This window comes from Haemaphysalis longicornis, unplaced genomic scaffold, assembly GCF_048455015.1.
Source record: "Haemaphysalis longicornis isolate Haplotype H1 unplaced genomic scaffold, Haemaphysalis longicornis Haplotype H1 scaffold_135, whole genome shotgun sequence".
Classification (NCBI taxonomy): domain Eukaryota; kingdom Metazoa; phylum Arthropoda; class Arachnida; order Ixodida; family Ixodidae; genus Haemaphysalis; species Haemaphysalis longicornis.
The window spans coordinates 583,257-599,855 of NW_027526240.1; the positions used below are offsets into that span (position 1 = coordinate 583,257).

At 48.2% G+C, this 16,599-nt stretch overlaps 1 protein-coding gene across 1 annotated transcript in view; it reads right to left on the minus strand.

Annotated features, from left to right (window-relative positions):
* LOC144164713 (argininosuccinate synthase-like) overlaps nucleotides 1–16,599 on the minus strand; it is a 51,773-nt gene that overhangs the window by 13,492 nt on the left and 21,682 nt on the right. The window contains exons 3-11 of the mRNA XM_077695018.1: nucleotides 14,662–14,730; nucleotides 12,500–12,745; nucleotides 8,550–8,624; nucleotides 8,182–8,252; nucleotides 5,069–5,190; nucleotides 4,218–4,302; nucleotides 2,662–2,726; nucleotides 2,397–2,470; nucleotides 1,321–1,378 (exon numbers count right to left, since the gene is read on the minus strand). Coding sequence (XP_077551144.1) covers nucleotides 1,321–1,378; nucleotides 2,397–2,470; nucleotides 2,662–2,726; nucleotides 4,218–4,302; nucleotides 5,069–5,190; nucleotides 8,182–8,252; nucleotides 8,550–8,624; nucleotides 12,500–12,745; nucleotides 14,662–14,730 — 865 coding nt within the window. The remainder of the gene's footprint in view (nucleotides 1–1,320; nucleotides 1,379–2,396; nucleotides 2,471–2,661; nucleotides 2,727–4,217; nucleotides 4,303–5,068; nucleotides 5,191–8,181; nucleotides 8,253–8,549; nucleotides 8,625–12,499; nucleotides 12,746–14,661; nucleotides 14,731–16,599) is intronic.

Genomic DNA, 16,599 nt, shown 5'->3' on the forward strand with positions numbered 1-16,599 from the left:
TCGCCGAATTGCTGATACCGTAATTAGAATGATTAAAGGAGAACTGAAACCAAATTTAGAATCCCAAAAAAACGATGACATTGGCTTGAGTAGTTTGTAAAGGTGCCTTTCAGCAATTTTTGCAGCCAGCCGCGTCGGGAAACACATCAAAAATCAATTTTAATTGGCCTGGCCCCGAGCTAGCTCAGATTGCCAGCGCCAGCAAAATCGCTACCTTCGGGACAAAAGATATTCCGCGCCTTGGGAACCCGCTGGTTCTGGGTGACCTTGGGTAGCCCTTTCCGAACCAGAAAAACTCTCCTGCGCTGCTGTTGGTGGTGGTCGGGTTTCGCCAGGCGGGTCTCTCAACTTTGGCAAAGTGGCAAAGAATTAACGCAATGTTTTCAAAAACCAGTCGAAGGCAACATCATGAACAGAAATGATCTCAAATGTGTCCCAGTTAAAAATTAAACCCAGTAAATAACGACTATTACACGAATTAGCAAATTACTTTTCAAATTTCCCACGGGTCGGTTGACGCCGCAAGTGCCGCAAGCTCAGGCGAGCCAGTGCAGGCCTCCTGGGACCACCGCAGACGATACAGAAGACGTGACTGACGTCACGGGTTTGAGATTGACGTCATAACTTGCAGTTTTGCTGCCCGAACAGTGTGACGTAATACCGTTCGCCATGGCCCAGAACTGCAATCTGTGCTGCCAGCGGCCTATAGCCGAAACTGTGTGAAAGAAATGGATTGTACCTATGCTAGCTCGATTTTCATTATTAATGGGCTAAGAGGTATTGTTTACAGCCTAAAAACCAAAAAGAAAAAAATTCGTGTCAGTACTATTACTCATATATAGCTCATTACATATGTCTAGCACATGTTTCTAAGTAGAATGCCACAAAGCATTCACTAGGTCCCTAGGTCTCCTTTTAAGGCATGGAGCTGCAGTGGCAAACTTGTATTCAAAAGACCCACGGTTCGAGTCCCATGTAGACCGAAATTTGCCTCATTTTCGTTTCAATTCGGTACATTACTTTTGTTCATTTTGCTCCGTTGGCTATAGTCAAGTGGGCTTAGAAGATGTTTCTTTGCTACGAGTGCACGAAGGCGGCTTTTTCGCCCAATGAGCGATTTAAGGTCATTTTAAGCCATTTAAAACGGTGAAGAGTATACAACGGCCACCTAACTTCAATGCAAAATCGGCTGGGCAACAATGCAAGGGCCAGTACCAACCACCCGTACACATAAAAGCAGATCATGCCCACATATAACCAAGCCCTGACGCATTTTACACCACCAACTTCTTTCACGATGCAAAACCCTGTTCCACATACCTCCGTAGACTTGACGGGAGAATTCCAGAGAAAGGCCTTGCTTGATCCTTCGCACTTCCTGCAATGACGACGTGCGAAGAACTACAGTGAGAGAAAATTAGGAGAAAATAGGGAAAGCTCCGGGAGGCTGAAGCACCGGTGCCAGTAATTAGGCTCAATGTCTGGGGCAAACTAAAACCACCAGTGAATCATAGACACCGCGTTTATTTTAGTTAACTATTTTGTCATTTGTGACCATAACCATGCGGTGCCTTTAAGTTACGTACCAGCGTGAATTCAACTCATAAGGCTTGTTTGCAGCTGTGAGTTAAATTACCATTCGATGTGTTTTTTATTTCTGTATAAATCAATTACTGCACAAAAATGTTCACCGTTTACTGTACTGTTTACTTTTGGCAAACAAAGCCTACATTGTTTTGAATAGCTTTAAGCGCTATTTAGTCGCACGAATAGCTGTTGCGGATGCGCGAAATCCTTCTCAGCCGCAGTGGCGAGGAGAGTAAATATTTAGCATACAGGTAGCCTTGTGCAAACGTGCAGGAGTCCGAGCATAGCAACAATGAGTCATGTCATGCTGGTGCAACCTAACGGAGCAGCGTCAATTCGATCGAAGTACAAAATCTTGCTTCCTACGTGAAAACAAGTCGGTCGATCCTTGGCCTCACTCTCAATGGCGTATATCCCCAAATTTTCTAGCTTTTAAGTTGCGAGCTGAGTGACGCATAAAGCGCAGTCCACGTTGTGCGAATTCGCCTGCGAATTCAGCGATGCGACACGGCTCGTGCGACAGAACAGCCCTTGTTCACGGTAGCGGCAAATTGCGAAATGTTTTGGATCTGCCAAACTTTTCCTTCGAAATTCCTATGTGCATGCGGCGCGGACGAAGCCTTGAAACAACGCGGTTCGCCAATGCGAACATTGTAACATTTTCGCAACGGCTAAAAGTCGCAGCACCGGATACGCGAAGCAAAAACACACCATGTGGTATACGCGCTCAAGAGATGCCATTGAAAAACAACGGGATATTTTGTAAGCAGGTCTACGAGGGGGAGGGGAGGGGGGAGGCAGAACAGTACCTTGTCCATGGCAAACACCTCGAGGTCCAGGTGAGCAGCGTGCAGGATGGTTCCAGCCGGCGTCTCGTACACTCCTGCCCCGCGGTTTAACGAAAAGTGACGACGGCACTTGTGCATATGGTGCTATATGGATCGGAATTCGTTACGTTTGCACTTGAAAGTACAGTGGAGCTTCTGTGTTCGGTGAAAATAAAGTAGGTAACTATTTATTTCCTACCAAATACTTCATTCTGGGTATCAAAGACATCATAAACAGGCAGCTTACCGCGGGATTTCATTCCAATAACTCGATTTTCCACGATGTCGATGCGGCCCACACCATGACGGCCTCTGGGTCAGCAACGGGTAAGAAGAACAGGATGCTCTTCAACGTGATACCCGTACGTACAGGGCAAGGTCAAAATGGTAATGTCTCTGACAAGACAAATGACTCGATCGTGTCACTTGAAGGCCAACTGCGCTCAAAATTTCGACCGCGCGAAATCCCTTTTCATGCATAGTATGACTAAAAAGACCGCAATGTACGAAGTATGACGCCTAAAATGTGCGTAATTACGCCGCAAGCGACCAGCAAAAATCGAAGATTTTGAAAACGAAACTGGGCAAAACGCGGCCATTACGGGCAGGCGGAAGTGACGTATTAGCCGTCGGCGCGAGCGGCCGCCAGACGGCCTGGCCTGGTGGCGCGCGCTAGAGTTCCTGTATATAGCTCCCGCAGGGAGCTATATACAGGAACTCTAGCGCACGCGTGCGGGTTCTAGTACACTCTAGTGCGGGGGTGTGGGAGGCGCGCGGAAAAGCGAGCGCTTGTCCCGCAAGCACGACACTATTCGTGCGCTCCGACAGCAGCACACCGCGTAGGCATGATGTCGCGACGACACTCGAAAAGGAGAGAACCGTACGGTTAACGAAGCCTCTTCGGAGCCATGAAAGCCAGGCGTACCGGCGCGAAATACGAGTTTCCTGGATTCTCCCGCTGCGGGGCAGGCCGATCGGCCTGGACGGCTTGAATGTCACTTCCGCTAAATGGCTGTTTGCGCGACACGCCGGCAGGTGCTTTGTCGTCTGCAAGGGCGTTATTTTGAGTGCCTGAAACTGAATAACCACGCATTGCACAGAGCTACCGGTCACGTCGCAGTAGTTCTCATGGTACCTACTACACATTTCGAAGGCATTTAGCCAGGGTGAAATTTGAGTGCAGTTGGCCTTTAATAAGATCGCGTATACGCCGCATACCCGAGCAGAAAGTCGAACTTATATGGACACCGGCTCACTCAGGGCTGGAGGGCAACGAACTCGCCCACCAGCTTGCCCGAGAACTTGAACACCGGGCAGACGAGCACGAGCCGCAGGCCATAACGACTTACAAGGACATCACCAGCCACTACAGGGAAGGCAGACGGCGGTACGCTGACCCGCACAAGTCGCTCAGCAGAGCACAGCAAACGATCTATCGCCAAATACAAGCAGCATCCTTCCCGCACCCCTATCTCCAAAGCAGAATGTACCCCGAGATATACGAGAAAGAATGTAGATTCTGCGGGCAATTGGGCACGCTCCGGCACGTCATCGGAGAGTGCGATTTCACCGAGGCAATCCCCCCACCCCTTACCCAACCCTCCATCACCCTTCCCACACCCCTTAACGAGCGATGGGAGACCTTGCTAACCAGCCCCGCCTTGGAAGACCAGCTCGTCCTGATCTCCAGGGGCCAGGCAGCCGCGGAAGCATATGGGTCCCGTGAAGAGGAAACCACCCCATCCGGCACATAGTCGCCGCAATTTTGTGTGGCTAAATAAAGTTGTTCTCACTCTCACTTACCCAATTTCGTTCAAGTAGAGGAACAATTCCAGGGATTCTGTCTTTTGGCTGCCGTCAGAAAGGTTTGTGACCATCACAGGCTTCCCTAAAATAGAAAAAAAGGAGAAAAAGAAAACACTCTAATAGTGACCATGACGGCACTAGCCAACATTAGTCGGAAACACTCTTCACTACTGATCAAGCACAGTCGCAGAAGAACCGCGCCCCGACCTGAGTTTAAGCCGCTATATTTCCCGCATCTTCACTCTTTATGAATTTTTACGTTTGAAATGCAGTTCCGGGACCTTGAAGCTGCAATCACAACCCCGCGTTGAACACCTAACTGGATATATCTTCATGACAAGATAGATTTCAACCGGCCAGGAAGGTTAATTTTTTGCAATCACTTTAAAACATTCGAGTCGATCGCATAGTATTTTTGACAGCTTAAATGGTTCGTTTTACAGGGACACTTATTTACGCGTATTTACGTAAAATAAGCACTTTTGCGCGGCCTCATTCTTTTGCTGGTTGTGATAGCCTGAATAATGGCTGAGGAGATCCACATCGCGCGTTACAATGTCATCTACTTTATTTTGGGGGCCGCTGCAGCGTTTTACTTTGGAAATGATGAAGTATAAAGAATCACTGTTAGACATGTGAGCAAATAGGTCCGTCCCTAGTTTAGATGAATAAGGAATTCAGCCAACGCTGGTGCTCCCGATTGCCAGGTAACTGCGTGTGCCCCACAGTGCAAGTGATCGGTAGTTTCAATTCATGGCTGTCACTGCTTGCCCATATCGCCCACGTAGATTGCTGGCACTGAGAGGGCGCGTGCTCGAAGACCCGTCAGACTAGCCACACCGACTGACCTCTTTTGAATTCAATCTCCAGCGTTTCCGGCTCCTCCGGGGCCTTTGCGGGATCGCGGGTCATGGTGTAAATTTCCTCGGGTGCCGACGTGTCAGGGTTCTCCAGTATTCCCGACTCGTAGCTGTAGGGTGAAGTCCCGTGAATGGAGAAGGAAGTTTTCGCGCGTTGTGTACATTTAAAATACCCCCAGCGCATGAGGCGCCAACCTCCGTGTTGTTGGACCCCGTTCCAGTCATTGTGGAACGTTAGTAAACTATGAGCATCAACCTAAATGGATCCGTTCCTTGTAACAGGATGTTCGGACGTGGCTTATCACAACGCCAATACCTTGCTTAGCAGACTCGGCAGCATGGCGTTTCACCTGAAATTAGAGTTCATGAGCGGATAATTCACTACTGCCCGGAAGCGCTCAAAAATACGATTCGTGTGCTGCACATATCCGTGATAATAAAGCAGGTATTGCCGCAATAACTCGCTACGCTCAATGTTAAGTTATCACACATGCTACACGAAATTACTGTGATTGGTCCTGAGCGCGTGATTTAATTTGAGTCCACGTGTCCGTGTAAAGGCTTATGGCCATTACAGCTTGTAGGTGCTTGTGTTTTCGTCACGGAAGCATTGAATGACTGGTGATGCTGAGTTGATTGTACAGAATACAGGCTTTTGAACGAAAAAACAAGATAATGAAGAAATAAAACGCGGGAACAGTTTGCTTAGGTTTATTATCTCCCACTATACAAATAACACATGCAGGGCGCGCTCAGGTATACTCGTATTCGATTGGGCCTTTGAATTTTATGTCCGTGAGAAAGCAGCGTAGCCTACTTCGGGCACAAAGAAAAATGTTATTTGCTCACCTGTCTCTTCTGCCCCTTTCTTAATACTACCTACCCCAAGGTGTAGGCCTGTCAAAACACCCCACCGCTTACTCCCAACCCCAACCCTTCCCCAGAGCCGTGGAAGGGCCTCCTGACCAGCTCCCGTCACGTTGACCAGATCTTTCTATTCACCCGCGCCAGGGCTGCAGCCAATGCTCGAGGGTGCCTGGACTGAGGCGAACCCACCCTACCGAGTGACGGCTCAACCACCACCGTTTGCTCGATTAAACGTTTTTTTTCTCTCTCTCTCTCTCTCTCTCTCTCTCTTCTCTCTCTCTCTCTCTCTCTCTCTCTCTCTCTCTCTCTCTCTCTCTCTCTTCTCTCTCTCTCTCTCTCTCTCTCTCTCTCTCTCTCTCTCTCTCTCTCTCGCACACTGACTCAGCACACAAAACTGCTAAAGCAACGGTTCTTTTTGTGGACTCGGCTCGCACAGTACGCGCCCAACCGCCTCCAGCGTTTTCGTGTGGCAGCCCTAATACGCTAGTAAAAGCGTCGCTATGCTCTCGCCTCATTTCCTGTGCCTAAGTGTTGCTGTTCACTGCTTCCCTTGCGCTTCGTTCTACTTTCTCGCCTGTCTTTAAATTACGATTCGAAGCTAAGGTGCGCGAAAACTAATAAATTGTGCGAGATTCACGTTCCAGGCCTCGAACCTCCGTGAAATATGGCTTCACCTTAATGCACCAAAGAAAGCAGAGAACGCACATAGAAGTGATGCCCGTAAGCCTGTGCACGTCAATGTAGTTTCCGGACTTCCCTCGTGTTGGTGAATAGAGCAGGGTACAGACATGATTGATTGATTGATTGTGGGGCTTTACGCTCCGACACTTCACAGGCAATGAGGTGCGCCGTACTAGAGGGCTCCGGATTAATTTTGACCCCCTGGGGATCTTTAACGTGCGCCGAAATCTCTAAGCCGGTATTCAATGGCGTGGAATGCATGCAGGCAACCAAGTGTGCGCCGGCATATCTGTGGCCAAGCGTCTGTTGCTAGGCGACGTTGTGCGCACGGCCCGCCGATCAGGCACCCCTCTTCTCCTCCATGCAACCGTGTGAGTGCGCCGTCACTCGTTACGTCGGGCTCCGCGGGCTGGCGGTACTTGTCCATGCTAAGAACGACTGTGAAGCACATGACTGTGTTTTACGTTACAAACTCTACCTCACCGAACGCAAAGTATTGCCTCGAGTTCAATGTGAGTGCGATTAATAACATCTCTGTTGACGCCACCGTTTAGAATCGGATTGGAACGGAGCAGATGACGCACGCCGGTGTTTTATTTTTTCTTCGGCGTGCGGGCGCAGTGGCCCAAGCCGCGCCGTCTGGTGCCGTGTCCGTGGCGCATCGGCCATGTTTGTCGCCGTTTCCAGTGTTTGCAAGCGAAGAAATTGACCGCTAAACTTTTCAACGAATACACCTATACGTGCGTTTTTTGCTTTTCGCCTCCATCAGAAAAGCGGCCGCCGCGACCGGGACTCTAACCCACGTACTTGTGCTCAGCAGCACAACGCCTAGGATACAGACATGCTTAATGTCGTAGCATCACACACACACAGCTCTGCTATGCTAACTATGAGCCGGGTGTGTTCGCTCTCTGCCAGAGACTACAGCTGGCGCGCCGAAACGTGCATCGCCTTCGACTTTCGCGATTTCGGGACGAGTGACATGAAGACCACTGTAAACAATGTTGTATAGCAATTCTCGGCAATATACTCAGGCGAATCTCAATCGCCTGATGTTCGTAATCAAGCATTATACAGAACGGTGTGCGATATTGCAGTCTCTTGGGAATAAGTGCACTCATGAGGTGATGGCCTTAAGTCCCTCTTTAGCCACATAGCGGTAACTTTTCAACGAAGAAATTATGCCCACTCGCATCGGCCAAAACTATGTTAATGTTTCCCCTCTGCGCACCTCACCTCAATATTTCCTTTCACAATTTTGCATTAAAACACCTGCCCCCTGCGATCCTATGGGCAGTGGTGACTTCACTGTTTATCAACGATCGAAGACAAATGGCATGGTGTAAGCTAAAGAATATCACAGAACAAAGACAGAGGCACAGAAATCCCAGAACAAGGACAGAAAGCTCATCGTTTTCTATGGCTGAAAAAGTAGTAGCTTGCAGGTTGTAATGTATGGTTTAAAAGTTTGTATCACAAAAAAAGGGAATTAATATAAGAGCGTGGTGTCCATGCCGTCAATATTAGTTGGGGTTCTTGAGAACGGCCTTCACCTGACGTGCATAAGGTTGGCGTCCATGCTCCACGGTGCTTTAGGTGTCACCGGCAGCTCGATGCCGTGCTTCTGAAAAGGCAAAATCACTCCACTTTAGGACCACTACCCAGAGACAAGGTCCTGGAGCCCCTAGCGCCGTAATTATTGTTGTTCGGCTAATACGACGATACGAATTTTGAGGTGCTTTTGCGGTAACACCAAGGAAGTCGCATGATCAGCGTTCATCTGTACTTGGACTCTAAAGCGCAATTACCTTTGAAACATTTCAAGTCAGTAGAATACGTTCAATGAAGAGTGCCAGATGGAAGAACGTCCACAGCCCCACACTATACAACATTCCAAGCCACTGCAATCAACAGCCGCTACCTTGGCGTATTCGAAGAGATCCTGGCGTCCCCGGAACCTGTTGTAGAACTCTGGCATCCTCCACGGAGCGATGGTCTGGAAGATAAAACAAATGAACATTGAAAGCCACAAGGCTGCTTCAGTAATGACTCCAACGCGAACAATTTATTTACTATTAATAAGAGCCGAGTTCGCCTCCCTTGTCATGGCGCCCCTCACTCGGCTCCTCCCTTAAAGAGAAGTTCATTTTCCGTCTCGATCCTCGCGTGTCACATACTTCCCCCAATAAACCGGTGGGTGGCGGCTGGGAAACTGGCTCAAGTATTAAACAGGAGCCATTACAGAAAACTGTCACATACATATTTGGAACAAGGTTTAAAGTATACTGTTCCTCGATGTGGGTTACAAAACAAAATACACGGACACGTTCTAATTTCCGCCATTGGCAGTTGCCGACCCGTCTTGACAAGTTTTGACATAATTACACAATTTCTTTTATTATATCCGGTAAGAGTGAAACGTAAAGATGGGAGGTAAGTACTGTATTTTTTATGTTGTTCCGTGGCGTTTTTACAGGATGGACGCGTGCTTGTGGGGGATGATGATGAAGCAGGTCAGGGACAGATGCTGGAGAAGTAGAGGCAGACGAGGTGCGCTATCGATCAGAAGCCTGCTACCACTGTGACTTCCCTTTGTGTGACTTGTGCAAATAACCTGTGAAGACGTGTGCATACATCACCACTCCTTCGCAAGCACCACCACTTCTTCGCACGCACCACTCCTTCGCAGGCATTCCTTAGGCAGGAAAGCGTTCGCAGATGTGTGGTCGTGCTGCTGACCGCTGTGCTAGTTCACCCAGCGCAAAAAGTGCTTCCTGTCCCTTCGTTTTACGCTGTACGATAAAAGTTCTGGTTGATTTTAAGTCCTTAGTACCTACCTATATTAACTTCGCTGACTCTTCCCCCGCCTTCAATGGGCCTTACATTTTTCTACTAGCGTACCAGTGCAGCGAAGCGTCGTGTGGAGCGACTTGGACTTAGAGCTTGATACAGCCTACAAACTAGCAAACTAGAGGCACATTCTTCCAGGCACAAACGTGTTGTGGCTTGGTTTCAACTGAGCGAACGGATTCCGACGACCCGCCGGCGGCCGGCCGACTGATTCTGTCGGAGGGTAGGCGGGCCGTGCAGTAGTTCAGTCAAGCCAAGCCATCTCATTTTGACGTCATATGAAATGTCACAGGAAATCGGCAAGGAGGATGCAGAGAGGAGTACAGCATTTTAAAATTGATTTTGCTACTGAATAAAGTCCCGTGAACGCGGCGAGAGTGGTGTAAACAGGTCCTAGAGACTCTAGACTACAATTTGCGCGAATAATCCCACAATGTTTGCAAATCACTTCAGTTTTAAAAGGATCCTTTGCTTTGTACTAGACAACGACGTTCTCTGAACGTACACATCACTGGCCGGTACTCGTCGACTGGTCACGGATATAAACTGCTGCTGATCATATCGCGCAGGTCAGTGCTTTCTTTCGGCAGTTGCAGATTACGTGATCGAGCCAATACCATCCGCATTCTCTCGAGCAACCCTCCGAAGCGTGATCTTTTCAGGGCACCGATTCACAAAAGCTGTTCGCTGTTAAGATATCACGTACAGTCTGTGGTTGACCTGTGCCCGTGCGTGGTTTCTTCCTCTCGAAAGCGAAATGACAGCTAAAGCGCCCGCTGATCAAAAACCGCTCTCTCAATATCTTACGTGCGACAGTTTTGTGAATTTAGCCTCAGAGATTTTTTTTTTTTTGGTGGCTTACGATCTGCAGGTTAGCTTTCTGCTACCTTTTGTGGACTTCGTGACGAACTACCGCGTATCTCTACTTATGTTTGGTAGAATATTTGAACTAGTCATTGATAGTTTAAAAAGTTTCAGTGAGGAATGAATCATTTGGTTTAGTAAATATATTAAAGGGTGCGATCTGCTGCATTCTTAGCAAAGAACTCAGCATTTCCGAACAAGATGCCTGAGTTGAAGGCTCGGCTCTTATATTTTTAATAGCCAGACTAATCTCACTTTTTTTTTGTTTCAGCCCTTGATGTTAACTTTTCAACATTAAGGGCAAAGAATTAAATAATTACAAATTGGTCTGCTTGTTCGCAATTTCGTCTAAGTTTAGATAGTCACCTTAAATTGGCAGATTGGTGCCGAAATTGGGTCGCTTCAGTGACATATGAGTGCCTATGTGGTTTTCGAGAACAATACATCGGCTTTTCCAGGCCTCGCAGTAAATTTTTCCGAGGTAGTCAAGGAATTTCTTTGTTAACTTTCACGCTTCTAGAAACTGAGTGTCCTCACACGTAAAGAGACACGCACAGAGTTCCGCAAGTTAGTCTAAACTTCGAAAGCACGGCCGTTCGAAAAACATTTCGTGTCCCTTGATGCCCAGAAATGGCTTGGGAAGTCGACTCCAATGCACGCTGTCCAATGAGATACATTTGATCTTTACCACCGAAGGTAGACTTCTAAAGTATGCTGTATGGGGCCCATTATTGACGTATTTTTTATGTCTTTGTGCACCACAACTCCTACACCAAGGTCTTTTTGTGTGTGGAACGCCTCGATAGCACTAGTATACACTCTGTCTCTCAGTTCCGTCTGCCTTCCCCTAGCCCTTCAGCAGCGTACCACTCAGTGCTCGTTTAGCACACCACAGTTTGCCGTCTACTCCCAGAGGGTTCAAGCACTTAGTGACATGACGTTCGAATTCCAATACGGCCCACTCCCGTGGGTGCCTATGGGTGTTACCACAATGGCCAAGCACTGAGCCGTAAATGTGGTTGGCAGCATATCAAGCGTTAGTTGTCGCGTGTGACTGTATTCCCCCTGGTAAAAGAGGGCTTACATGTCTCCCACGAAGCCTTGTTGAGACTCGATGGACTCCAAAGACACCGGTCCATCACTTTGTATTGCGTTCATTGCCATTGGTGCTGGGTACTTTTCAGTGGTCTCCTTTGTCGTAAGCACTGACTGAGTTTTATGCTGCCTAACATTTGTGATCGCCCGAACCAGAGTAGCAAGCATACTACAGAGTTTTGCATCAAGTCCAAAAGCGATTTTTTTTTTCTGAAGACTACTAGGCGCATTAATAATTTCATTCTTCCTCTCAGCCTTTTATTTCTCCATTTACACTTTCTTCAGTTTACGGTATTTCCTAACCAGATGCTTTCTTGCTCCTCGCAGATGGCCGATACCACCCGCCACGGTGGCTCAGTGTTTAAGGCTGCCGAGCACGAGGTCGCGTGTTTGAAAAACAAAAACGCTCATGCGTCGCGATTCCGGTGGCCATTAAATAATTCCGTGACCCTCGACTGTTGCGCGCCTCATAACTCAGGTCTAGCTTCTGCGCTGAAAATCCCAATTTCAAGAGGGTCAACATCAGCTCCTATAGGCCACAAGGAAAGATTCAGCTGTGGGCAAAAAATGTATCACATTAGCCTTACTGTGGCACGTGATTTTTTTTCTTTGCCTCTTTAGAAACCTGCAGTCATGGCGCCTCGAGCTTCTCATTATATCCCTCACCTTATCCTCTCTGTCTTTTTTTTTTTCTTTTACCAGTTTTTCTGTGCTATGTTGTACATGCGCGGCCACCCTAGAAACTCGCCTCTTTTTTTTAGACCAATTATTACTGCGCATTTTAAAGCGGCAGCTTTTAAGGGCATATCTCCTTAGGTTTTGCGGTCGCTCCGTGACGCTATGCACCATGTGACACCCTGCTATATCGCCGCTTTAAACGTCGTCGTCGCAGAATATCCGGGGAATCCCCTGCAGCAGGGCCGTGAAGCCACACACACGTAACCACCCGGCTATGTGGCTGCTCTAAGAATACCTGGAGGACCGTCGGCGGCAGCAGCACTGGTGCCGCTTGAAATCGCAGCACCTTATTATTAGTGATAGGGTGTCCCGCATATTTGGTACCTTGATGCCGGGTCGCAGGGCACTGCAGGCCAGCTCGAAGCGTATCTGGTCGTTTCCTTTGCCCGTGGCTCCGTGCGAGACGAAAGCGGCGTCCTCCCGCACCGCGACCTCGACCAGAGCGCGGGCGATGCAGGGCCTGGCCAATGCCGTGCCGAGCAGGTAGCGCTCCTCGTACACGGCCCCCGCCTTCACCGCGGGCAGCACGAAGTCGTCCACGAACTCGCGACGGAGGTCCTCCACCACCACCTGCGACAGGAACGAGCGTGCGAACGGGACAGGATTTCTTCTGCTCTGCTCAGCGTTTGTGGTAGGCTATTCGCTCACACGCTGTGTTTAAGACGGCTGCACTCGAAGGGGTGCGGCGACGTCACTGTGGGCGGGCAGCGCTGTGGGTGCCGCTTGGAGAACCCCTTTTCGTGGCTGAGAACATGTATCATTTATTTTTAATTAAATACCTAGTTTAATTAGGCTTAGACAACGCTCTGAGACAAGTTTCCGTGGCGGTGCCTGCCTGAGCCCGAAACAACGGGTTCACCAGGTCTTGCCGCTTTATTGGCTCGTGTACACTTCCTCGACGCGGCGACTTACGAGCTGGGCTGTTTTCATGTTTTATTGTCCAACTGAAGAGAATTCTGAATTTCTAAACTTCAAATATATTTCAAACATAACGTGGAATAAGTCGTATTGCTGTGGCTTGCAAACATTTCCTGAAATATAGCACGCCACGGGCACAGTCCACGACCCGCTTCTCGATAAGTCACCGTCAGCAGCACTGGCGTACGCAGAGAGAGAGAGAGAGAAGAAGGGAGGGAGGGAGGGAGGGAGATGGACGAGGCATCAAATGGCTATCACTATATAGTAGCTGATGATTATTTTTCTGTCACACGCTGCGCACACATACGCGGCTTCGATGTCGGCCTTCACAATGACCCATCAGCCATTTTTCAATACTCCGAAAGGAAAAAAAAATGGCCAAGTTGTGTACGGTACGACTGCCAGAACCTAATTCTAAACATTTATTTTGAGTACATCTTTTTTTTCTTTTTGCAATTTATTTTCAGCTTTTATTTTCTTCCCTTGCATTTCTTCCCTTGCCACTGATAAGCAGGGTCGGTACATTTTTCGCTGTTCGTGGTTCGCTTACCTCATTAAATGATGGGTTAAATAGACTTGATATATGTTTACTATAATGCAAAAATGGCCGTCGTGGTAGAATTGTTGTATCTGCACGCGTGTCTGAACATATCCCTCACCGCGTGGTATTTTTCAACATTCGTCGAAGATGTTTTTTTTTTTTTTTTGCGTCTAACGTTTGTAGGGCCTGCTAACTTCTTTTTTCGTAGGGCCGAAATTACACGTCCGAGTGGGAAAGAAACGTTTGGTTAGCCTTTTAACGTCGGCATGCCCTTATATATGAGGGTCTGTTGTTTTTCCGCGCCGGCCACTGTGACTTCACGAAGACAAGACCGCATGCCTGGGCTCTTTAACGATTCTCTAGCGCTGGAAACAGCCAACATAGGCAACATTTACTCGAAATAATACATGACAGAACGCAGGGCAACGGATTCCACGCAACGGGCCACGCACACAGTGCAACGTAATGGCAATCGATACGCGACCAAAGTGTAGAAGAGAATGTTCCAATATAATTAGAGCAACTTGTGGCGATACGTCCATCATGGCGCCAGCTGTCTGCGAAGCTCCTCGTTGCTCTTGGCAACAGCCTATAAGCAACAACCTTAGGCTGTTGCCAAAATCAACGAGCAACAGAGCCGTAACAGGAGTGGTACTGTATCGCAGAGCCGCGATGGACGTATCGCAACAAGTTGCCGTAGTTCTGTGGGCGTTTTTCTTATTTGCTTGTTTTGCGCACTGCAATTGTTACATGTGCGTCCCCGTACGATTGGACAAGACAATAATAACAAGAAGCTTTTTCGGGGTTAGGAACTGTACCCTGCGTATTGCGTACACGCACGTTCAAATAAATAGCCGAATAATGATCGGTTCATAAGATCAGCTCACTTCAGTGCTCCTGAATGTAATTCGATTCGGGTGAACTTTTATTTAGGAAAAATAGATCGTTCGCATGTCCCTTGTGCTTAATCGCTGGAGCAGCTGCAGTTAACGCGCCACATAGCGTGGGGCCCAGAGTTTCCACGTACCTTTTTCGCGCCGATCTGCTTGGCCTTCTTCTCTGCGGCAGCGAAATCCTCCTCCTGCCCCACATTTGCCTGCGTGCAAAAGAAGCGCACGGAAGAGATTGCGGGAGACTCACGTTTGTTGCGAAAATAATATCAAATAGGTCAAAGACATGTAAGCGTACGCGTAAATTCGAAGGTGTTAGGTGCCACCAACGATGAAGTTAGCGCGGTTAGGGAGATTGGAGCAGTTGAAATTTTGACAAGAAATCATCTGATTTAAAAGGGGGAGGGGGTGTTTTTCAGCTGTGAAACAAGAGACGTACTCAGATCATCTAGAGTATACGTAAAAAAATCTTGTATGGTGCTTCAATTGCCTTGCTTCAATATCAAACCCAGAACAGCAAAATGGAGTTAAGGATTCAATAAATGCAGAACTTAAATAACGCGGACGGTCAGATGGTCTAGAACTGTGAATTTTAGCTGTCAATAAGTCTAGAAATCAGAACACTGGTTCATGATAGAAGTTAGGTGTCGCACTTGCGTGCGTGCGTGCTTGTAACCTCTCTGGCGGGAGAGGTTATACCTTCGAATAGCCCCCCCCCCCCCCCCTGTTTGTCACCACTGGTGCCAAAAGACAACTTATAGCAATTGCTTTCTTCAGTCAGATCAGTAACCCGGAACCGGCGACAACTTCGTTCCCCCTTCATTTCCCAGCACATGTCCTTGGCAAGGAAGCTGCGAAAAACCCTTAACGGCAACTATGACTTCGTAACTGGACATGACATTAACTGGGTCCTCGTGAGAGCGATGACACTCCAAGGAATATCATTACCAGTGCCGTAAGCGCAGTGCAGCGAGGCAGCAGTGCATTAGAATAAAATGGAGGGAGAGTAAAACGAAGCTAAAATACGCGGCGCAAGACAAAAGTAAGGGATCACGCACTGACTGGATACCCGAAAAGAAAGGGACGATGAGGCAGTAGAGTTGTTGCGCTGTATATGTTGATAAGCTCCGGCAGGGAGGAAACTTACATCCAGTGACACCCTTGCTAAGGCTGCTCAGAACGCGGAAATGCGGCCGAGGCGTGCGGGACGCGCGACGGGCAGGACACAAGTAAATTTTAAGGCGAAAGCAATAAATGGACCATCAATTGAAAAAAGAGGGCTCCGTCGGCGTCTGTAACAGCAAAATGGCTCCAAACGTGCGTGTCTTGAAGAGTTTCACAGCGCTAGGCGTTCCATAGCGGGAGAGCGCGAGGCGTTCCACAGTAGGGAGAGGTGGCCGTCCGCGCCAGTACAACGCTGTTGAAGTGAAGGAGCGGAAGAGCGAAGCCAAACGAGTGGCAGCGAAATGGACCATCATCGTGGCAGGGGCCAGCAGCGGCGCAATACGCAAGAGACAGATCGAAGCCATTCAAAAGCTTAAGGCGGAAGTGCATCGGGGAGCAGCATACGTCTCAAAAAGGCAAGAGAACGAAGCCCTTCGAGAACGCGGTGCGGAAGCAAAGCATCTCAGGCGCCCATCTGGACATTAGTGCTTTCGCATTCAGAACCCTTAAGAAGAAGTGCTTAGGTGTCTACGGGTTTTTATTATTATTGAAAAGTCAGATAATTTATATACATGACTATGCAGTAATTTAGCCCTTCACATGATTACGTCACTTTTCAGAAAAAAATTGTGATACTGCACTCGTCTGTGTCCTGTCTCGTAGTCGTTGCTTTGCGCCGTGAAATGTTCAGTTTAATGAACCCATTCCAACCCGCCCAGAGGTCTTTGATTCTGACAGGCAGGACTTTTCATCGAAAAAGCCCGTATCCTCTAAAGGAATATGAAGACAAAACACAGGTTTGGTTCATTCGAAAGATTGCCTCGTTAGAATCATACTGACACCACTTTTAACACACACTTCGCTCAAATCAGCTATATAATTAGGAAAAAATGGAATGGCCATGTGACCCA